At 35.7% G+C, this 23,711-nt stretch overlaps 2 protein-coding genes across 7 annotated transcripts; both read left to right on the top strand.

The window, feature by feature from the left end:
* The first annotated feature begins 2,474 nt into the window (after positions 1-2,474).
* LOC132047058 (CSC1-like protein HYP1) lies at positions 2,475-18,416 on the top strand. 6 transcript variants are annotated; one of them, XM_059437941.1, is made up of 11 exons: positions 2,475-2,608; positions 3,603-4,007; positions 5,942-6,094; positions 8,983-9,046; positions 9,133-9,342; positions 10,014-10,202; positions 10,750-11,048; positions 11,146-11,422; positions 12,466-12,741; positions 15,025-15,258; positions 17,997-18,416. In XM_059437941.1, the coding sequence occupies exons 2-11, from the start codon at positions 3,727-3,729 to the stop codon at positions 18,156-18,158; spliced, it is 2,145 nt and encodes a 714-aa protein (XP_059293924.1). In that variant the 5' UTR covers positions 2,475-2,608; positions 3,603-3,726; the 3' UTR covers positions 18,159-18,416. The 6 variants fall into 6 exon arrangements, 5 of the variants coding, with proteins under 5 accessions (XP_059293924.1, XP_059293923.1, XP_059293925.1 ...); XR_009412808.1 differs by lacking the exon at positions 17,997-18,416 and adding an exon at positions 13,724-14,148 and having other exon boundaries at positions 2,569-2,733; positions 15,025-15,162; XM_059437940.1 differs by having other exon boundaries at positions 2,569-2,733.
* Positions 18,417-21,635: 3,219 nt separating this feature from the next.
* Positions 21,636-23,335, top strand: LOC132048363 (ethylene-responsive transcription factor ERN2-like). The gene has a single exon (XM_059439270.1). It carries the CDS (start codon positions 21,692-21,694, stop codon positions 23,081-23,083), a length of 1,392 nt encoding a protein of 463 aa, XP_059295253.1. The 5' UTR covers positions 21,636-21,691; the 3' UTR covers positions 23,084-23,335.
* Positions 23,336-23,711: the final 376 nt, after the last annotated feature.

Below are 23,711 nucleotides of genomic sequence, written 5' to 3'. Positions count from 1 at the left end.
TTGAATGTATTTGCCTACTAAATCTTTTGAAGAAAAACAATAATATGGGGTCCATGTTTTTTTGTTGTGCAATAATTTCATTTGCTCCCACTAATGGGTTAATACGCATGTAGCAATGAATCCACTATTATTGACTTGATGGGCATACTTTGGGAATTACATGAATATTGTTTGATTTTTTAATATATGGGGTGCACGTTTTTTTTTTTTTTTGACATTTCTTGTTTTTTTTAATATGGGATGCACTTTTTTTTTTCATGAGTTTGGAGAGGGTGGGATCCGCCTTTTTTTTTATGAATTTGGAGAGGGTGGGGTCCACCTTTTTTTAATGAGTTTGGAGAGGGTGGGGTCCACCTTTTTTTTTTATGAGTTTGGAGAGGGTGGGGTCCACTTTTTCCTTTTCTTTTTTTTTTTTAACTATATAGAAGCATTTTTTTTTAAGAGTGACTGACGACGAAGCATGGGTAAACCGATGCTTCTATATAGTAGATTTCTATCTACTTTTTAAAAGAGTTGGTAATATAAAGTATAAAATGTCATTTTTTTGCCCTTAAATAAAAAAGTGGGTGGGGCCACAAAGAATTTTTTTGCCCTTAAATAAAAAAGTGGGACCAAAGGACGGACGACGATCTTACTTATAAACCGGCTCTTCTATACAGTAGTAAAGTAATATATATATATATTGTTCAAAACACGATTAATATAACATTGTAGTTTGTGCTCCGTATTCAAAACTTTATTATATTAGTGTTTGCTATGAATACAAAGTTGGCAAAAATTTATTAATAGACTTATTTAAAAGGAAACCATTTTCCTTTCTTTGAGATAAAACAATAGCAATATTTAAGCATCAGTTGATACTTTGAATTTTAATTCGATTAATTTAAAGGTGTAAAATATTCTATTGTTAATGTATGTAGATTGGGCCTGAAAAATACCTATTATTTTTTATCAAATTTTGATTTGGATAATTCTAATTCAAATTATTATATTAATTTTGCATGTTTAAAATGAAACAAAATAGAAATTTGATTTTCTATTTAAATGAAGAACTACTATTTTTAAATTTTTGGTAAATATTTTTTGTTTAACTCATTTTACTTGTCATGTTTTCTTTTGCACGGTTTTTTAAGGAAACGTTAATTAGAATTATAATTTCACTAATTTACCTTATTAATTATTTGATCTCCATTTAATATTATTTTTTATTTTATGACATTAATCTCTTTTCACATTTATTAGAGTAAGGAAAAAATGAAAAAGTAATTAAATTCTATCTTATTTTAATATATAAGTATTTTAAGTATGTTATTGTACAATAATTTCATTTGCTCCTACTAATGGATTGATACGCATGTGGTAATGAATCCATCATTATTGATTTAATGAGATACTTTGGAAATTACATAAATATTGTTTGATTTTTTAATATGGGATGCACTTTTTTTTTTTTTTTTTTGACATTGTTTGTTTTTTAATATGGGATTTATTTTTGTTTATATTGCTTGATTTTGTTAATATGGGGTCCACTTTTTTTTTCCGTGAGTTTGGAGATAGTGGGTTCCACTTTTTTTTTAATTTTTTTTTATGGGATTCATTTTTTTTATATTGCTTCATTTTGTTAATATGGGATCCACTTATTTTTTTTCCGTGAGTTTGGAGATGGTGGATTCCACTTTTTTTTTTTAATATTGGTTGGTGTTTAGTTCGGGTCCACACTTTTTTTTTTAATATTGGTTGATGTTTAGTTGGGGCCCACACTTTTTTTTTTTTTTTGGTGGAAAACGGACGACGAAGCATGAGTGCTATGGTGTATGTTCTAAAATAGATGATAATAATTTATTAAGACTAAAGGCCATCGCGGAAAAAGATTTTCATCTTTTATAAGAATTGAAATCTAAAGGTCTTTTGCAATTTTCACAAATAATTAAATCATTTTTGAAAACATTTATGTTTCGTATGATTGAAATTATTATTTATAAAATATTTTCTGAGAAAAGAGTCATTTTCATGATAATTGATCGTCGTGATATATTTTTCACCCATTGCATAAAAGTTACTTCCTTAGTTTTGAGTCAAAGTTAGTTCCCTGAGCAACTATGTAAACTCCTTACTTCATAATTGTTTCGGTCAGTATTTACACAGTACATATTTATTATCAATCTAATATGCTTAAAAATTTCATCAAAACACTATTTGATTTAATAATATTATTATCGATCTCTAATAAATATTTTTCTCAATAAATGTAATTCACTTTCTAACCAAACACGAATAAGAGTTTTACACAAAAAACAAAAATATATTTTACAAAAGCAAGTCATTTTCCAAAATATTTTTCAGAAAATACGCAAAATTCTATTTCCCCTTGTCTTGAACCACTAAGAAAGTGACACCAAAATGATATAAAACCAAGAGCAACTTCCGCCCCGGTGGAAGCACAGAATCAGGAAGCGAGGAAGTTAGGTAAGAATGACGTTAGAGAGGGACATTCAGAAACTTGAAAAGCTAAAGTCGGTTATAATACACGTTAGTAAAGTCCAAAAATTAACCTCCAATCGGCGAAATAGCACGTATACTTAAACCTCACTGCACTTCTTCTCGTGCAGTTAAATTATTTCTCATAGTAAAGTTTAAGTTTTGACCATTGGATCTCTTATCTTCTTCTTTCTTCAATTTCTACATTCCCGTTAGGGTTATGCGGACACTGTTAGCTCGTAACCTTTGTTAAAGGTAATTATCAGTCACTGTTATTTACCTACTTATTTATATGTTTTCATATTAAATTTGTGTTCTGCAAGTTTATTGTTGTTTCAAGTCCACATCAACTCTTATAATCTCAATTAACGAAAAACTGAACAAGGAAGTGGAGGCTTTAGTGGCATGAACAATCAGAAGAGGATTAAGATGGCAATTATAACTCCTGTCTAATTAACTGGCTGCAAGTTCTATGCAACATCCTCTTTTTCGAAATGCTTTGACATGTCATCTTCACTTCCGTTATTTCCTTTTCTGACCTGTTTTGAGTTGCTTTTCTTGAGCCGAGGGTCTATCGGAAACAGCCTCTTTATCTCCACGAGGTAAGGGTAAGGTCTGCGTACACTCTATCCTCCCTAGACCCCACTTGTCGGGTTATACTGGGTATTATGTTGTTGTTACATTGGATGCAAAATTTGCAATAATCCGATGAGGATTCAATTTAGGAAAGGAACGAGAATTGACAGAGGAGAAATAATTTCGAGACGAATGAGAAGTGGGGGAGGGAGCGCCCAAGGAAGAAGAAACCTTTCAATGCCTGTTACCTTACTCTAGCGTCCTTCCTTATGTTGTGGAGCTTCTTACCCCCTGTGATTGAAAAACTAGCAAAAAAGTTCCCACCCAACTCCATATTAGCCTCTTATAACTAATTTTCCAGCCAATGACAAGTTTTCAACGGAGTAATTGGTTAGCTTTGTTATTTAATTGGTGAACTTTTAACTATCTTTATTCAGGTCATTACTCATCTACGAGTTATACCTTAGTTGTACTCCAGTTGCTGCCTTGTCGTGGTGATCACTTAAGATACTTTTGAATTGAAATGTTGATTGTTCATGGTTTTGCAGCCTATCTAGAAGCTGTAATAAACTGCGTGGACGAGTGTTTATTCTCTGTGCCATTAGTATTCCGTTACTGTTGAATTGAAGAGCTCCTGCTGTAAGCCGACAGTTCAGTGAACGGATTTAAGGAATGATCCTCTCTGCACTTTTGACTTCTGTTGGAATCAATCTTGGCCTTTGTTTTCTCTTCTTCATATTGTATTCTATATTGAGAAAGCAGCCAGGAAATGCTGAAGTTTACGCACCACGCTTGGTTGCTGAGGGGAAATCTCAGCAAAGCAGCAATTTCAATTTGGAGAGACTTTTGCCGTCTGCTGGTTGGGTGACAAGAGCATGGAAACCCTCAGAAGCAGAGCTCTTATCAACCTCAGGCTTGGATGCTGTTGTCTTCATGCGCATTTTTATATTCAGGTTACTTAAGCAATGTTTCACGGTGAAGGCTTGATGAGGATAATATATTTATTATAGTTTCTGTGCATAAAGTCACACCTTATGTTTATTTCCTGTGAGTGACATTTGCATTTTGTATTTGCGTGACTTATTGTTCAGTAATAAATCCTTCCAGTTGTAAGAATAGGAAAGAAAGCATATGAATGGAAGCTTGTGCAATACACTACTGATTTTGCTAGCTGGAAATGTTTGGTGTATTACTATAAAGTTGACATATGGGCTTAAGATCACTGCCCATGTTATTCTTCCACGTCCCTGTTGAGGATGTTGAAGTGATCTTTTGTCCTTCCCATTGTAATTCTACAGTGTAGCATATGTTGTAGCAACAATGATTCTGAGTTACTTGGCAGCTTATACGTGTTACTGAAGAGACTATGTGTTGACTTGTATTGCTTGTGTTACTGAGACCGGGTGTTGACTAGTGTGAGAAACAACTGAAGAGATTAGGAAAATGCTTTTCTTGATTCCTTTTATAAAAACAAATGCATTTCTTGATCAATATGGAGTTGAAGATACACCTATTTCTCGTGTCATAATATATATATGATGTTCCTTCACCATGAGATAATATATAATATACCAACTTAGCAATTCTAACTCTACCTTCTCACACTACCTCGGTAAATTTTAACACGCCCTTCCAACTTGAGGTGGGAAAACCAAATTGAGTTTGCTTACTATGGAAACACTGGAGCTACTTAGTCACCAGAAAGTGGCCCGATTACTGTTGTTAAAACAATTGCCAGAGAAGTAGCTGAAAAAGTTGTTTGTCGGAATCTTGCCTAGAAAAATTGAAAAGTGGATACAATACTGGATGAGAAGAGGCTGTCCACTGGATTGTCATCGAATTAGGCATTGTGTTGCCTGAACAGTCATAAAAAATGGGCACAGTGCCACTGGTAAGGTTACCGATAAAGGAGCATAGCTGCCGGAAAGGTTACTAAAAATGAAAAAAGCCGTACCTGTGAAGGGTGTGTTCGGTATGGACGAAAACATTTTTCAGAAAATATTTTCCATTTTTCTCATGTTCGGTTGGTCAAAATGTTTTGGAAAACATTTTCTCTAAGAAAACAAGTTCCTTAAAAATGAGGAAAATGACTTTCCTAATGGAAGTAGCGAAAACAATTTCCATAAATGACATCCCAAGTTCATTGTCTCCTCCCCATTCGCCCAATGCCCAACCTCCACCCCTTGACCATCCCAACCACCCCCACCCCCGAACCCCACTCCCAACCCCATTCCACCCCTATAGTGTTTTGCTAGATTATATATAAATGTTCTTGGGATAATATTTTCTTGCTTACTTACTGAACGCTAGAAAATAAGTAAGAAACCAACTTGTTTTCCAAGAAAACATTAGGAATACATTTCCATGGAAAACATTTTCCTTCGCACTCTGAACACACCCGAAAAGAAAAAAGATTTGCTGGCTGGCGACAACCTTTCCGATAATAGGAGCTGGAAAGGTTAACGAAAATGAAAGAGGTAAACTATGAAAGGAAAAAGAAATTCGGGTATGCGGCATAAAGCCTCCCACTGCTAAGCCAAAAAACTACTTAAATTTCCACCAGGATCATAGACGCTTACATAGCCTTGTAAGAAAAGGAAATCGGCAGAATATGTTGTTTGATTAGTATGGTAACAAGAATCATATATTTATAAGTGATATTTTTACAATATCAGACAATATCAAACTCGATAACTTTAACACTTCTAACACCTTATTTTGAAGATAAGAAAAAGCAACTCTTTGCTTCTAACGTTAAATATAAGTTCAATGGGAGCTGGCTTCTAAAATCTGAACTCCGCATTTTGTATCTTAATCTGGTTCAGTACTTTTATTTACTGCTCTTGTTCATTGTCTTGAGCTAATCTGGTTTCCTATATCTCAACAGTGCTAGAGTTTTTGCCTTTGCTGTCATCGTGGGGGTTTTCATTCTTCTTCCGATCAATTACATGGGGAAACAACTAAGTCTTGATATTTTTGACTTGCCCAACAAGTCTCTGGAAGCATTCACTATCTCAAATGTTGACGACGGATCAAACAGGTAAGCTGAATTAACCATCCACCCTAGAATTTATTCAACTATGATGTCAATAGAGGTTCTCTCATTACATAGAACTAATCATCTATACATGGTGAAAGTAAAACTGAACTTTGACAACTTAAAAGTTGGATCACATTCTCGTTTCTGGATGAAATGAAATCAACTACCTGTCTTAATCTTTCTCGGTTTGTACTGGTCATCTCTCTCTCTTTTTTTTTTTTTTGAGAAAATATAGATTCTTTTGGTAACAGACTGTCTACATCGTGATCTCAGATTAAAAGATGTAAATTTGATATTATGCTGCTCAAACAGTGGTGTGTGGGGATCCGGTCTTTGGGATCCTTGAATGTACAAGTTTTTAACAAGAAGCAATGGAAATTAAATAGAGAACAACTATCCAAAAGCTTCATATACTGATAGTAACCAGAAGCAGAGAACCGAAGAAATAGAACAGAGAAAGTAGTTTTACTTGCAATAGTTTGTGCAAGAATCTTAAACACGATTACTCTAATAAAGATGTCGGTATGGAGAGGACAGGACTCCAGAATATAATATTTTTATATCTGATATTGCATACCCAAATAACTAATCCTAATTACATATTTATAGAAAACATAATAGGATAAGATAAACTAGGAATAATAACTGCTAAACCAACTGCTGGAGAAAATCAAGGGAACAGTTGCTAGACAACTGCTGTAGAAGTTGTGTTTGTCCAAAACTCTTCAACTCTTTATCCTTTTGTCGATATTTTCTCCTAGGGTAAGTCTTGAGAGGTGGGTCTGTATCAGTGCATCCCCCCTGAAAAGTCGCCTTGTCCTCAAGGCGGAAAGAAAGAAATTTCAGCAATGCCAGTTTCTTGAGGGTCACCAACGACTGTTGCATTGACCTCGTCAACATCTTCCAATTGATCTCCTCCTGTAAGTTCCATGAGAGATAGTTTCGGAGATTTGCATCTATGAGCGGGTGCAAATTTCTCATGGCAACGATGACAAAGTCCCTGTGCCATAAGATTTCTCCTCTCGGTATCCCATGTTCGCGTTTGAAGAGGTTGGGAACCGGTGGATTGGAAGAAAAATTGCTGCGTGAATTTTGATGCGGAGAAGAAGAAGCAGCATTGTTCTGAATGTTTTTAACAGAGGGCAATGGGTTTTGTATAGTGGCGGTCCTGGTTGGTGTCCGATTGGGCCCTCTATTGCTGTGAATTGGACCTAACTTATTCTCAAATTCAAGTGCCAAACTCATAGCCCTGTAAACTGTTCTGGGCTTGTGAATCCTAACATCAGATTTAAGTTCCTCCTTTATCCCATTCAGAAATACTCCTAATAGACAATGATCTGGCCAGTTTGTGACCCTAGACGAACGTTTTGCAAATTCTTGATGATACTCCTGTATAGAACCTGTTTGCTGAATGCTACAAAGGTGCTCGTCTGGATTTTGGAACTCCGCAGGATCATATTTTTCCTGTAATGCTTTAACAAGCTCTTCCCAATAAAGCAAAGTTCGCTCACGATTTATCCAAGAGAAGAGATCAAGAGCATCGCCTTCCAGATACATCGCTGCAATGTCAACTTTGTGTTCCTCTGAAGTTTGATAGTACCAACAATATTTTTCTGCTTTCAAAATCCATCCCCTTGGATCACTTCCTTCAAATCTGGGGAATTCCATCTTTGTGTGTGGCCTCCGGGAAGGATTTTTGGGCCACGCTGGACTCTCAATGTCTTCTTCCTTTTCTTGCCAAGCAGATTTTCCTCCATTACGGGTTCGGTGACTGGTTTCCTCTTGTTGGGTATGGCCATCTGGGCTTTTAATGTAGCAACTTCTGCTGCCAGCGAATCAGTTGTCTTTAACTTTGATGCTATGGCAGATAATTGCTGGGCAAGAGATTCAACATTGGGAGTGTCTTCTTGAGAATTAGAAGATTTGGTATTGACCATGTTGGATCGCTGCTCTGATACCAAACTGATAGTAACCAGAAGTAGAGAACCGAAGAAATAGAACAGAGAAAGTAGTTTTACTGGCAATAGTTTGTGCAAGAATCTTAAACACAATTACACCAATAAAGATGTCCGTATGGAGCGGCCAAGACTCCAGAATATAGTAGTTTTAAATCTGATATTGTATACCCAAATAACTAATCCTAATTACATATTTATAGAAAACCTAATAGGATAAGATAAACTAGGAATAATTACTGCTAAACCAACTGCTGGAGAAAATCAAGGGAACAGTTGCTAGACAACTGCTGTAGAAGTTGTGTTTGTCCAAAACTCTTCAACTCTTTATCCTTTTGTCGATATTTTCTCCTAGGGTAAGTCTTGAGAGGTGGGTCTGTATCATATACCTTTTCTTTGACATATGTGTATAATTCAATTTATCATTGACTGGAATTTATGGTAGCCTTGATATTTGTGCAAATTTTTCAGTTTTTTCAATTTGGATATCAATTTCAACAACTGAATTATGGCTTAAATATTGCTGTGTTAAATCATCTTTTATCAACTGTTAGATTTTTTATTCTCTTTCAGCTCTGCTCAAGATAGCACATTGCATGTAATAAATCACATACATCCTAAAGTTTCTCAGCCGGTCACCAGTTAGCCCAGACACTTGAGGCTATATGATATTTAGCTGCAGAATGATCAAAGTGAGTCTCTAAAAGAAGAACATTATTATCAGAGTGTATCAGAGTGTTCAGTAACAGCTCCACACCTAATATTCTGCATCTTATAAATCAACGTTGTTATGGTGTCAATGTCTTGAACCTGTTGTATCTACTAATCATTTACCAATGGAAAAAGGTCATGTAATGAATTGGCAAAATAGGCTGATATTGGTACTTGGCGCTTGACTAAAATCTGAGAGAGTTATTTGTTTTGTCTTTCAAGGTTATGGATTCATTTCTCAGCTGTTTATATCTTCACGGCAGTGGTTTGCTATCTTCTTTACTTTGTAAGTGATTTGACACATCTTTTCTTTTGTTTCTTGTTCATGCTTGACAAAGTTCAACTTACATTGAGATGCCACCTAATTTCCAGGAGTATGACTATATCTCATCAAAAAGAGTTTCACACTTTTATTCATCAAAACCTCATCCAGATCAGTTTACCATTTTAGTTCGAAGTATTCCAGCTTCATCAGGAAGAAGCTACAGTGAAACAGTTGAAAGTTTCTTTTCAGAGTATTATCCCACTACATATCTTTCACACTGGGTTGTCCGGCGAGCAAGCAAACTCCAAGGTCTCATTGTAAGAATGATAACCACACTAACTTCAATTCAGCAATTTCAGTTTTGACATTTGTTTCATGTTTAACTTTTTTTTTTTTTTAAGTTGGCATATTTCTTTTATTATTCCTTTTGTTAATAGAGGTTGGTGTGTGCTTGTACCCTTTTTATTTTTTATTTTTTTTACCTGTTAATATTTTTCAATAAAGGCTTCCCAGCCAATGCTCTTTTTTCAATGCTGAAGTTGCTTCAAAATCTTTTTGTGATAAGGTAGCCGAAGTTATTTCACTATACATTTATCTGATAAGACATGGTAGAATGTGATTCATGATACAGTAGAAACACACCGGCGAATGGCATGTTCCCATGTATTGTTAATCCCTTTGTCAAAATAAATTTCGTCCCAATTCTCAGGACTTAATATTATTGTGTGTTGTCTGATATTGCGTTGGACAAATCTTTCAACATGCAAGAAAATGAGTGATGTAAATGTTGATGCAATATTGAAAGTGAAGACTACAAGAACAATAATTTGAATTTTCTGACATTTTAGTCTCTCGTCGTCGTATAATGAGTTTGTTGTCAAGGCGAGTCTTTTACAATAGGTGCACTTGGAGTTATACTTTGGATGCCAGAACATATTGACCAGTTTATTGTTTTGCTGTTGCGGTCTGTGCCATTCGTTTTGTGCAGAAAAATTCTGATAAGTTGTACAGAAGGCTTGTGCACTTGAAATCAGCAAACCATGGTCAACAGAGGTTCAGGCGTTCTGGTTTCATGGGCCTTTTTGGACAGAGAGTTGATCTACTTGATCATTATGAAAAGAAGCTGGAAGATATAGAAGACAATGTAAGGGCTGAACAATCTTCAACTCTGGGAAAGGTAATCATCAGGGGTTACATATTCTGATTGTCCATGCATGATGCATGTTTCACAATACGGAATTTGTATCTGGACATGGCTAGCACTCTTCTTTTAGTACTTACTTTTGTCTACGCGGACAGGTATACTCTACTTGATGCGTATAGAGTTATCAATACATCAAATATTAGGGTTTTGAGAACCAAGCTTAGTCAAGTTATGTGATTAAACCACGTGATTTATCCAACCCATGAATTTGCTAAATCCTGAAAGCATTTGGAACCAACAATACCTGTTGAAGAATTTTGAATTCAAATTGTGACAGAACTGCCAAAGAAGCGTGTGAAGCCATTCCACCACCAGCATGTTATTGCTTACCTCACATATATGTTGTAATGAAGAGCCTTAGGTAAATTATAGAAGAAAATTAGTTTCTAAGATGCTTTTTTTTTATTTTGTCGCTCACTGAAATGTTAGATTTCATTCTCACCTATATCCGATCTTTTTAAAGGTAGGCTTCATGAATGTCTGATTGTCTTCAATTAATTATGTATATCCAATATAACAGGAGGTAGGAGCTGCCTTTGTATCCTTCAGGACACGTTTTGCTGCAGCTGCAGCTATACACATGCAGCAAGGTGTAAATCCCACACAATGGGTCAGTGAGCCAGCTCCTGGTCCAGAGGACGTCTATTGGCCTTTCTTTTCAGCATCATTTCTAAGGAGATGGATTAGCAACCTGGTGGTCGTTGTGGCATTCGTCCTCCTTACTGTGCTATTTGTTATACCCGTTTTAGTCGTCCAAGGGCTTACACATCTTGAGCAGTTGGAAATCTGGTTTCCCTTTTTGAAAGGTTTACTTAGAATGTAAGTGGTAAAACTGGAAACTTTTTGCTGAATGAGCATGTTATTATACTTTTTGATGTCTTTGCATGGTGGTAAAATAAGTTAATGTGCCTTGCAGTGCATTTGTTACCCAAGTGATAACCGGATATCTTCCTAGTCTTGTACTTCAGCTGTTTCTCCTTCTTGTGCCACCCATAATGATTATGTTCTCATCCATACAAGGGTACATTGCTATGAGTCGGATTGAGAAAAGTGCATGCATCAAAGTTCTGTGGTTTACTATATGGAACATTTTCTTTGCAAATGTGCTCTCTGGATCAGCTCTCTATCGTGTTGAAATTTTTCTTGAGCCCAAAAAAATTCCTGCTGTATTAGCTGTAGCAGTTCCAGGACAGGTGAGTTTGGTTCAGTTATAATTATGCCAATCATCTTCTTGAAACAGGAGAATTTTGATCCTTAAATCTGTTTTAGAAGTTTTGTACAATATCAGCTGTAGCTCAATCTATTGTTTTTGGATAAGTTGCTATCAATATTTGAGTGAAAAATGAGAACGAGCTACATTGCCAAAGCGAACGTGATGAAGACGTGATTTCGTCACCTATTGTCAGTTATGACTACCATGTAATCACTTTTTTGCAAATATCCCTGCAGCACAGACAAAGCTACGTTGGTCACAACATTTAGTTTCTTGCAATAAAATATTTGACTACGTTGAAGGTCTAATTCTTTCATTAGGATTCTAAGTAAGAGGGAAAGAGTTAACCATTTGGTTTTGGACATTGATTGAAATCATCTTGAGCGCATGTTTACAGAATTTGTGGGGTTGGTGATGATCTTTGCAGCTGCTGTTACAGAAGGATAATTTAGCTGACAACCTAATAGACGAGGACCAGATAGTTGAAGACTAAAGTGAATAGGCACTCCATTATCGTGGAGATTCTGGCAAAAATCTCTCTTAGCAACAAAGTAAACTGTGATGTTAAGCATTTTCCCACCAAACTTAATATAGTAAGCACCTTAGTCTTAATAATTGTGCTGGTTAAGTTAGTTCCATCTTTATTTTGACAGAGGGTTACTCTTAGGAACTGAACATGTTAGTAGGATAGTTCAATATTAACTCTCTTAGCATTTTGCATAGATATATTTATGGCTTTGACTTTATCAAATAATAAAAAAAAATCGACGGCTTTATGTGATTAGTTGAGTCATTAAAATGATATAAAGTTCTCAAATGAAATTTTGTAGATTGCTAATTGGAAGTGAAAAAAATTCTGACATCAAACTTTTCCTGTGGAATATGTGTCTAATATGCTTGTTTTAGTACTGTTTCTTATGCTGAATGATTCTAATGAGAAACATGACAATTCTAATGTTTGAATATTTATTAAATAATCAGCAGTTATTACTAGAGAAGATTGAGTTCCAATGCTTCTTGCAGGCGACTTTCTTTATTGCCTATGTGGTTACATCTGGATGGACCAGCACTTCTTCAGAACTTTTTCGGCTGACGACCCTCGTTTTCAATTTTATAAAGAGAAATATCTGTAGGAAAGTTGATGATGAGTTTGAGGTTCCTTCACTTCCTTACTACAGTGAGATTCCCAGGATTCTTTTATTTGGCCTCCTTGGGATAATATACTTCTTCCTTGCTCCCCTAATTCTGCCATTCCTCTTGGTTTACTACTGTCTGGGATATCTCATCTACCGGAACCAGGTTAGTTGCACATTTTTTCTGTTTCTTTGGGGTATATATAAATATGATGAATTCTATATTCTGGGAACTGGAAAATATTAAAAAGTGAAAATGGGAACGTCGAGATCTTCAGAATATTTAGTGTATAATCCCCTTCAGTGGCATACGCAGCATTTTTCGTCAGCGGTGTCACATTTTAAAATGAGAAACAATAAATAAAACAATGAAACACCATAAGAAAAAGAACAAAATATAAATAAACACAATTAACATATATTACTATAACTTTTCTGAAAAAAGGTACTATAACTTTCTTGATGAGTTTTCCTTTTTTGACATGTATTAAAAAATATAACCTCATCAGAAATAATACTAAATACTTAATCAATTTAATTTCGTAAATTGTTCTTAATCAATTTCATTGGCGAGAAAGAAGGTGAAAAAAAAAAAAACATAAAAAGGAATTGCACATATCTAAATAGGGAAGCAGCTAACTTCCAAGAGGACTGAACGTGAATCATTTTGTAGATAGTTGAAGGAGCAAAAATTTTATATAAACAAATGATGCTACTTAGATTCGAACTCGCGTCCTCGTCTGTAAAATGAAAAGCCTAACCATTGAGCTACGCGATCCACTGTGTCAACAGGTGTCACTTTAAACAATATATCCTCATTTTATTCTGTTGCCTTTAATTATATGTACATATTTAGTAAAAAATTCCGACGAAGCAGTGTCACGTGACACCCCTCGGCACAAGGTAGATCCGCCCCTGATCCCCTTATGACATGCCATGCATATGTCAGTACTCAGAGTAGATGGATTAGTTTTCCTACTAGTTCTACTATCTTTCAAAATGAGCACATAAAGTTCTTACTACTGGATGAGTGTGTATTGGGAATTAAGGAGTTCTGACCCCTTGATATCCGGCTGCCTTACTGGAAAAATTCTTTATTTTGCTGGGAGCACTACTTAATTCATGCAGTCAAAATTTAATTTGAGCAGCTGGCAGTCTAAAGTCTGAAATTCTTGAAGAGACGGATGGTTGAGTTTGGAGATAAAGCTAGTGTGTGGCAGAAAATGTGGTTATTATGGTTTGGATTTGGTTCAGCTTATTCGTTGTACGCGTTACTACCTAATGTGTTACCTGGAGCTTCTCTTTTAACTTCAGCTCTTCGAGTTGGCCACAGGGTAACAGGCCTAGTGGCAAAACAAGCCCCGTTCCATGTAGTCAAGTGGTTGGCTGCTCAAATTTGGATACAGGTCATTGATGAAAGGAATATGAAAGAAAAAGTTTCACTCCTATCAGACATTTCAAGTTCTATTAAATGACCAAGAGAAAAAGCCTGATTCTATCTAAAAATCAGTTGGAACTCTTTGTCAGTGGTATGGATCTTTGTGCATGAAACATGCAAAAATTAATAGTAAAGGTAGAGGAAACCCTTTTAGTTCTAATAATCCTTCTCTTTTCTACTTTTGATTTGGGATTTATCTTTTCCATGAATGGAATGCCAAGTCTGGAAACATGTTTTAGTAAGACAAAAGGTTATCAAGAATTGAAATTTGAAATTGGAAGTACCTAAAGACGTCCAGTTCCCATTTTTAGCATTAAGCAAAAGCCAAGCTAAAGAGGTTATTTTTACCTTAGAAAAAAAAAAGGCAAGACAGAGAGTTGTAACACCATTTGAACTTTTGTTCTTCTATAGTGGTAATTTACCATCATTTTGATGATAACCATGTCTTAGATGAATATATTTGTTGAATTGTGTGACTATCTCATCTAAATGCTTAAGCTTAAGCTGTTCGATAAGGGACATGTAATTATTTATATTAGGTCTGTAACATGTCCCATCACATGTGAGCCTGACAATTTTTTTTGTACCAAAGCACTTGAAAGCTCTTTTTGATAAGGAGTGGTGGTGAGAATTGAATGCAGGACCTTTAACTTCTCCTTACCATGTTGAATTATGTGACCGCCTCATGTAAAAGTTTAAGCTGTGAGAGAGGATGCATTTTATTCATTTATATTAGGCATGCAACAATGTTAATGTGGTCACTAAAGATCTCCATAATATCTACTGTTGATCCCCATATGATCTACTGTTAATGCGTATTAAAGAGCGGAGCAGGTTGCATGACCTTTTAGGAACTCAAAATTCTTTGTTTTAAGATCTTTGGTCCAAGTTGACTGCCTCAAAAGTATATTTACAGGTCTTATTTAGGCTGCTGGAGAGATATTTGTGAAATATCAAAATTCTGTTGACCTTGCTGTGGCGTTGATTATGTTTTATTAATTTTTTGAGCAGCTGCTGAATGTTTATGCACCCAAGTATGAGACTGGTGGAAAGTTGTGGCCTATAGTACATGATTCGATGATCTTCTCCTTGATACTGATGCATGTTATAGCCATTGGAATATTCGGGCTAAAGAAACTTCCTCTGGCTTCAAGCTTGATAGTACCTCTTCCAATCGTTACTCTTGTATTCAACAGCTATTGTCGGAGACGCTTCCTACCTATGTTCAAGTCTTATTCTGTCGAGGTGTGCCCGCCTAGTTCTCTACTTTTTATCTAGCTCGTGGTTCATATAGCTGAATTCTTATTCTTTTGCTATGTCCTTTTAGTTATTAAGCAACTACTACGAAAGTTGTTTCTATCACTTTCATTGTTGTTGATATGGTAATCATATCAATTTGCCTTTCGGTTGTGGTTTGTGGAGGAATATCATGAAGGGATGGGATTATTTTTTGGAAAATATCTCATTCAAGATTGGAGACGGGAGTAGAGTATGTTTTTCGGGACATAGGTGGTGTGGGCATTTTTTATTGAAAGACGAATTCCAGAGTTTGTATAGAATTTCCTGCCAAAGAGACTTGTCAATTCAGCAAATTAGGGGGACACAAGGTGGAGTACCTTTTTGGGACTTGAGATTTAGAAGGGAATTTCAAGATTGGGAAGTGACTGAGTTTCAAAGATTGCTAGACTTACTTTATAGGCAAATCAATCCGGTTGATAATTCTGACATCTGGAGGTGGGGTTTGGGAAATAATGGAATGTTCTCTGTGAAGTCCTTTTATGGGAAACTCTTGGTTAGGGAGGAGATGGCTTTTCCATGTAATGCAATATGGATTCCAAGGGTGCCGAGAAAGGTATGCTTCTTCACTTGACTAGCTACCAGAGGAGTGATCATGACAGCGAAAATCTCAGAAAGTGGAAGGTTGTCCGCGTCAGTTGGTGTTACATGTGTAAGGAGACGGGCGAGGACGTGGATCATCTTCTATTACATTGCGGGCTAACCATGAGGCTATGGTGGGATATGTTTAGGTGGTTTGGTACTCCTTGGGTAATGCCAAAAACTGTGAAAGACTTGATGTTCAGTTGGTAGAGAGGAAGAAAGAAGACAAAGGGCTTGGAATGTGGTTCCACTTGCTTTAATGTGGGTAGTTTGGAGGGAGAGAAATAGGAGAGCTTTTGAAGCCGTAGAGTCGAGTTTCTCTCAATTAAGGAGTAGTATACATTCCCTTATTTATTTTTGGTGTGAAAAGAAAGTTCCTTGTTGTATAGATGATTGGGTGGAGTTTGTAGAGAATCATATCCTTTTGTAGATTCTTTACCTTTTGTTATACCCCTTGTATACGGCCAATTTGGCCATGTTTATGATTGAAAATATAATTACTTGATCAAAAAAAAAAAAAAAAAAAAAAAATGGTAGTCATATCGATGTCCGGGAAGAACTGAGTTGACTTGGCTAACTTTACAATTTAACAATTGCCTTATTTGGTGACTTTGTGATGACTAGTTGTTGGTGGTTTTGCTAATGTGTAGTGATTCTAATACAAAACTAATGGCGCTTAATCTTTAAGTGATTGGATTCTTAGTCATAGATAGTCCATTTTTTCATTTATATTAGATTTATCACATCCTTCTTAACAAGCCCTAGAACCTCTAGCATTGAAGCCGTCCAATATACCTGAAAGTTCAAATTCCATGGTAGAGGACACTATATAATAATTGGGCTATGAGAAGCTCTTTTAAATATTTGAAGAAAAGGGCCCATGGATAGTCGCGGGGGTGTGGGGTGGGGGGATGGGGAGGCAATACGCCTGTTAGTTGCCCGCAAAACCTATTCAATTTTCCCAAGCGAAATGCTAACAACTTACTACTGGATCGTGGATTGCATCGTGCCTTCCGTAGGAATACGAAATCGTATTGCCCACTTCCTGCAAGTTGGCTTTGGGCAGTTAGGTCCCATAGCTGCACAAAGGATGATAAAGTTCGTCGGTAAGATCATTCAGGAAGTCCCTCCAGGGATTGGTCTCAATGTCTCATAAAAGTTGGTCTCAATGTCTCATTAAAGTCTTGCAAAAGTTGGAGAAGCATCTAAGAATCTTGTTGATAGAACTGCTTGCCATTTATGCTCTGGCATCAGAAAAATGTTTGCAGCTACTTAGAACATATTTGCTGATTGCTGGACTTGATAAAGAGTGAGTGGTATTGGTATATCTCACATTGATGTTTCTAGGCTATCAATGCATACTACATGTGAACAATCTAATTTACATTAAAATGAGCGTTTGGATGACTCACTGTTTATTTTAATGCATGGCTACTAGAACTCATCTTGATGATCAATTCAACCTAATACACGGATTGCTCTAGCATTCTGACACGATAAGCCTGCAAATCAAGGAGGATTAGTATAGTAAAGTCCATGCTAAAATGATTGGATTTCCATTGACACAGGAGGAATTGCACCGTAACTAAAAGTGATTGAAAAATCATTGGAAACTTCTGGTCTAGTTCCACTACTCACTTTATCTGTGGAGGCCGGATTTCTCATTCTTATGACATCCTCCTTATGGTTAATCAGCAAGCTTTCATTCTTTGTGCAGCTTTCCTATTGCGAACAGTGATTGATTTACTTTGTTGATGTTCCTCATCAGTGTAATGCTGTTTTGACTCTAAAGTTGGATGGACGTTGGTGGAGGTTACTGCCGGCTAGCAAGTCATTGTAATTGTAACACTCGGATGGATAACACTGTTGCATGGAGCATGGTTGTATGATATGAGAATTGCATAATCTTGATATGAAGATTATCACATATTATAGATTCCAAATATTCTGTGGTACCTGAGATATTGATGAAAATGATTACTTGCTCTTTAGATTGATTTTAATGCAGTCTTATCAATTCTTAAAGTTCTATTGGCTCCTTAATTAAGTTGTCCTTTCCAAACGTGTATAATGATTCTTTTTCTGCTTTTCCATGAACACTGCAGAGTTTGCTAAAAAAGGATAGGCAGGAGCAAAATGATCCTGCACTAGCAAATTTTCATAATACATTAGCCACAGCTTATCAGGATCCAGCACTACTGCATGTCGGGTATTCTGGAAATACTGCAAGTATCAATGCTCCCCTTCTTAGTACTGCTGAAACCTGAAGCTGATGCTTAGGATGTAATTGAGCTATTGCGAGCTGTAATTATGTTACACTTTTAGTTGGCAAGCATGTGGATTTTATAGATTTGTAAGATGATCTGATTATGGGATTCACCAATATGTAGTTTCGAGTTCAATCTGCTTCTCTGTATAACACAACTTTTTGGTATAGTTCAAATACTTTGGATAACACCATCTTCTAGTTGACATTGTGCTGTATGTACCTTGAAATTGTAATGGTGCAAGTGATTTTTATTTCACATGCTTATGCCCCTTTAATTTTTCTAACCAAGATTAAATGACTTATCATCAACCTTCGGTCCACCAGTCACCACAACCTACTGCTGAACAGGTTCATGTTCGTAAAAGAAAGTCTCTATTTTTATTTGTTCCTTTTTTTAATCAGACTGTGGTGTCCAACTTGTATACACCTTGACTATTTCATTGGGTACTGGCTACCCACTAGCACATGTATTGGGTACTCTATCAATCAAGGCTTAGGTAGATAGTAAGAAATCACCTAACGTTTTAGGCGGACCATGGTTCTCACCCGCTTCATCGTCCATTAAGCCACACCCTTGGGTGCTCATTTTTTTTGTTCTTGTCAGAGCTAAAACCACTACTGGGTGCAAATCAGATCTATGTTTGAACCTCCTTTTGTGGGTGCTCTCAGCTAGATTGATGTACTTTTTAAGTCTTAGGAATTAGAAACAAGTACTATTAAAATAGTTGCTTTAAAAGTGTATTATGGTAGAATCAGATTATAGCTAAATTAGTTGACAAAGATATGAGTATCTGGATAGGCAAAGGTATATTTTCATTTTCAAGAGACTTGATCAAGAATATTCACATTGCATACGGGGTATTCCACAAATTAATCCTTCTCAAAATGTTCATGTCCCTTTTTTTTATATGGACGAACTAGAAAATGCCAAATGTATATCACTCCCAGAGCTCCACTTGAGATACTTGGATTGGTCAATTATTTGCAGTTGAAGTGCAAATAATTGTATTAAAAAGATTCATCTTTGCGCCTGACGTTTCTATTTGTGTGTGATAACTTTTTGGCTTCAGTTTTAATGCCTTCTCGTTGGAATCTTATGTCTCTTTCTGATCTTGCCATCGTATAGATACCCACATAGGGTAAGGGTTGAAAGAACAAATCATAATTAGTTAATGAACTATTATACGAGAAATTACGTCACGAGCACAAGAATTATTGATCGTTTTGAAACTTCCACGTGGAGGATTTGGAGTGGCCGTTGACATCTCTTTTCTTGATTTTGTAGAAAAAATCAGCTAAGTTCCTTTTTTCGGTTTAACCGTACGTTACCTTTATTTGAAGAGACTATTTCATGGATCATTTGTACCATCAACCGTGTATGGCCTTATGTTCTATCTCCGTTAATTCAGTGGACTAGTTTTTTGCATTTAAAAGTAATGAATTCTGCTTTTTGCTGACAAATTTAGTCCACGGCATAACGGGAGAGAATTTATATAGTCACCTCAAGAAGTTATTTGTGCAAACAATCGCGGCAATACTGTATTTTTATTAGGAAACTAGCTAGCATTGACATACAAATAAATTGATTGAGAACCCTTATGTGATTAGTGGCCACTCTAGATAAAAATGTGAGCAACCATGACTTAAAAATCTTAGTCTTTGTGCAAATGCTCGTCTTAGATATGCGTCGGGTAGGTCTACTATTTAGTAAGATATACACAATCTTACCTAAAGATTCTTTATTTTTGGAGCTGAAATTCAAAGAAATCTAGTTAAGCGTGATAGAATCTAACCATCTCACCACATTTTTAGGTGATAAAAATCAGGTTCTACTTGTCATTCAACTATTAGTGGGAGATTTACGGCTATTTCGCAAGGAACGAAATAAATAAAACCAGCACAACGGACACAAGTGATAATTTTGTCGCCTTTTATAACTGTTTTTTGTTTTTGCCTTGTGTTGTTTGTTTGTAGGGGGTTCGACGACAAAAGAAGAGGAAAAAAGAAAAAAAGAACCCTTTTCTTCAGTTCTTATTTTCCCTTTTCCTTTCTATCCTTGGTTTTTGAATATTGGCCTCAGTTTCTTCAGTTTAGTCCAAGATTAGAGCTAGAAGTCACTCTTTTTTCTTTTCTCGAACTTTTCTTTTTGTTATCTAAGACGTATGAAATAATTCTACAGTCAATGAGATTTAGCATGTTATAGCAATTCATTTATTTCAATTATTATAGGTTACCACAAAACTCATGATTTATGAAACAGAGTCGAATTGGCCGCTTTGGTGTCCTAATTCCATTTGCAAGTGACAAACTACTCTTTAATTTCTTCTTCTATATTTTCTCTCTCTAAAGCATATGTTTTTATTGTTCGGTTAATCATACAAAGTACCGTCGTTAACCTTTCTCTATTTGTATGGTTCCACATTTGAGAGTGACATACTGTAACTAACTCCAGCTACTCAAATTACTCTGATATAGTGCATGTTGTTTTGCATACCGATCAAAGCTAAAAGTAAATACATACGACATCCTAAAAATATCTTACCTATACAAAGCATAATGCTTTCGACACTAGCAAACATGGATTTCTAAAAATGGCCATAGATCAGCGTTGTTATACAAAAATTTAACCGTGCACGTAAAATTACCTTATCATCCAAAAAGAATGACAATGTTGCTACTTGAAAAAGATTAAAAAATAAAAAAAATTATATAAGAGAAAAACATGTTACCAGTTCAATTTTGGGCATATTAATTCAGTATATACAAAAGATATATTCAAATTAAATTGAGCCCCAATTAACACGAGACCGTGCCGAAGAGTAAATAACCAAATGGCTATTGGATGAGAAGATGCTTTGAGTTTTTTTTTTTTTTTTTTTTTAATTTTAAATTAAGGATCATTCTGCATCATGGTTTTCTGTATGTTTCATGCACGGAACAATGATGTAGCAAGTCCCTTTCGTAAGTGATAATTTCAATGTCCATCCCCTTGAAGTTCAGAAAAGGAATTTATTATTAATAAATGTATTGATAAGTGACATATGAAATAATTTTATCATGTTGTACTTTATAATTAGAAGACAAGTGAGATATATTGTAATGACCAAACTCATGCCGCATACTTTATCCTAAAAAACAAGTTATATCTCTTAAAATATAAATCAAGAAACTGCATTCTTTGGCTGGGTCAAACTACTATTAAATCTCATTATTTACCACTCCCTCTTCTCTAAATTAATTCCTTTTATTTCCTGTTTTCTATAGTATATCATACAGAAACTCTCCATATGTTGTCACAAGAAGCAGAAATAATTAAAAAGGAAAAAAATATTAATCTTAACAAGTGTAAAGAAATTTCCTAGCTCTATTTACTACTAGTATATTTGACAGGATCTTCTCTTCTCTCTTCATATAAATACCACTTCACACCAACCTAAGTTCTCCATAAGAACTATCACAAATCCATAACTTAAATTCACAATTTATCATTCTTGTAATCTATCTGATTTTACTTACCCTAACACTCGTAAAATGGCGAGGAAAAGACGGGCTAGTGAGGGACTTGGTGAAAAAACCCGCGGTGACTATCAAGGGAATGCAGCTTGGGACGAAATGGTGAAGGAAACTGCTGTTGCAACTGCGCTCGGGGGAGCGAGGCGAGCACGAAAAAGATTCGTGGGTGTTAGACAAAGGCCATCAGGAAGATGGGTTGCTGAAATTAAAGACACAATACAAAAAATAAGGGTATGGTTAGGTACCTTTGACACAGCTGAAGAAGCAGCAAGGGCATATGATGAAGCTGCTTGTTTGCTTCGTGGAGCCAATACTCGCACTAACTTTTGGCCTTGTTCTTCATCTTCTTCTTCTACTCCAGCTCTTCCTTCGAAGATTACTAATCTTCTTATTAATAGGCTAAAAGCTAGAAACAATTCCTTAGCTGCTGTTGCTGGTGGTGGTGGTGGCGGTTCTTCTTCTTATGATTCTTCTGAGCCCGTAGAAAATCATGATCAGGACAAACAGGCAGAAGAATTCAGAGAAGAAACAGCTTATTTTTCGGATTCGCAGTATATGGAGTATCTCAGAGACCCTGAAGATCTGATTACTGATAACTTATGTTGCTCGGACTCTCTAAAAATTTTGTCGCACTCGTCTCGGATCCTCCCAACAGGGGCTACTTTTGAAGGATCCGACAAGCACATGTCAGTATTTTTGAGGAGTCCGAGCAGCATAGTTGATAACAGCATGATCAGTCATATGAGTGAAATTACCATGAGCACAAATACCTCGGAAGCATGCTTGGCTGAAAACGATTATAGTGTGATTCAGCCTGTGAAAAGCGATGAAAACTCGAGTGGTGGAGAGATTAATAATATTGTTGAAGAAGATGGAGAAGAAGAGATTGAAGAGGAAAATAATACTGATATAGGAGATGTAGAAGTAGAGCCAATTGACTTCCAATTTGTTGATGAAATTGGATCATCATTTTACTATTCTCCATTTGAGATTAATTCATCAGAGACAACGGAAGAGGGGATGGTTTATGGAGGCGAATCGTCGATGCTAACTGAAGCAATGCGGAGGATGAATTACGAGAGGAAATTTTCAGCATCACTATATGCTTTTAACGGGATTACAGAATGCTTAAAGTTGAAGCTGAAATCAGGAGGAGTTATGCAGAGAGAAAGATCTGAACAATTAAGTAGACTGAGGAATGCATGCAAAAGGAATCACGAGGAGGGGGAGAAGAAAATTCATGAAGAAGGAATTAGCACAGAAACAGGTGAAAAGAAAGATACTGAATACAGTTCACAAAGTTCATCTTCTTCAACGATTTCACAAAGTTCACAAGAAACTACTTACGATAGTGAATTGTCCCTTTGGAGCTCAATTGATCTACCTCCAATTTGCGCCTTTTTTACTTAGAAAAACCATAGGTTTTTTTCCTGTTATTTCAATTGTTGTCCGATCACGTAACTTTTGTTTTCACAGGGTGAAGATGAAGAAAACTCTGTGTTCTCTAATCTTTTTCAAGATCAGTAGATCTTGGTTTCGGCAAAACGATGCAATCTAAATTAGAATATGGATGTTCAACTTAGAAATATGAGTTTGGGCTGTGGAATGTACTACTTGTTGTCCAACTTTTGATCTCTTCAAATTTGAATTATGGTTTTGAATTGACTTGTATTTGGAAAAAAGAAAAAAAGGACATCTTTTACTTTTTTCTAATATATTGGATGGACGCCAAATTGAGAAATCAGCTTCGATTATGTATAATGTATTTATGAAATTCTCCCTTCATCCTAAATTACTTATCACTTTTGTCATATTGATATGAGAATAATTGTAATTTGTAGTACTTTTCGTATACATAGCTTTTTTATATAAATTTTAATTTTAAAATTGAGTTGATCTAATCAAATTTAACTTTAATATCTAGTCAAATTGACTCTCAAAAAGGAAAAAGATAATTGGACCTCTCTATAACATTCATCCTCTATAATAACATTCATTATAATAGCCAAGGTTTTTTTGGAACTGATTTTCATGTTAT

Source organism: Lycium ferocissimum, chromosome 2 (assembly GCF_029784015.1).
Source record: "Lycium ferocissimum isolate CSIRO_LF1 chromosome 2, AGI_CSIRO_Lferr_CH_V1, whole genome shotgun sequence".
Taxonomy (NCBI): Eukaryota; Viridiplantae; Streptophyta; class Magnoliopsida; order Solanales; family Solanaceae; genus Lycium; species Lycium ferocissimum.
This window is presented reverse-complemented; position numbering and strand designations above follow the sequence as displayed.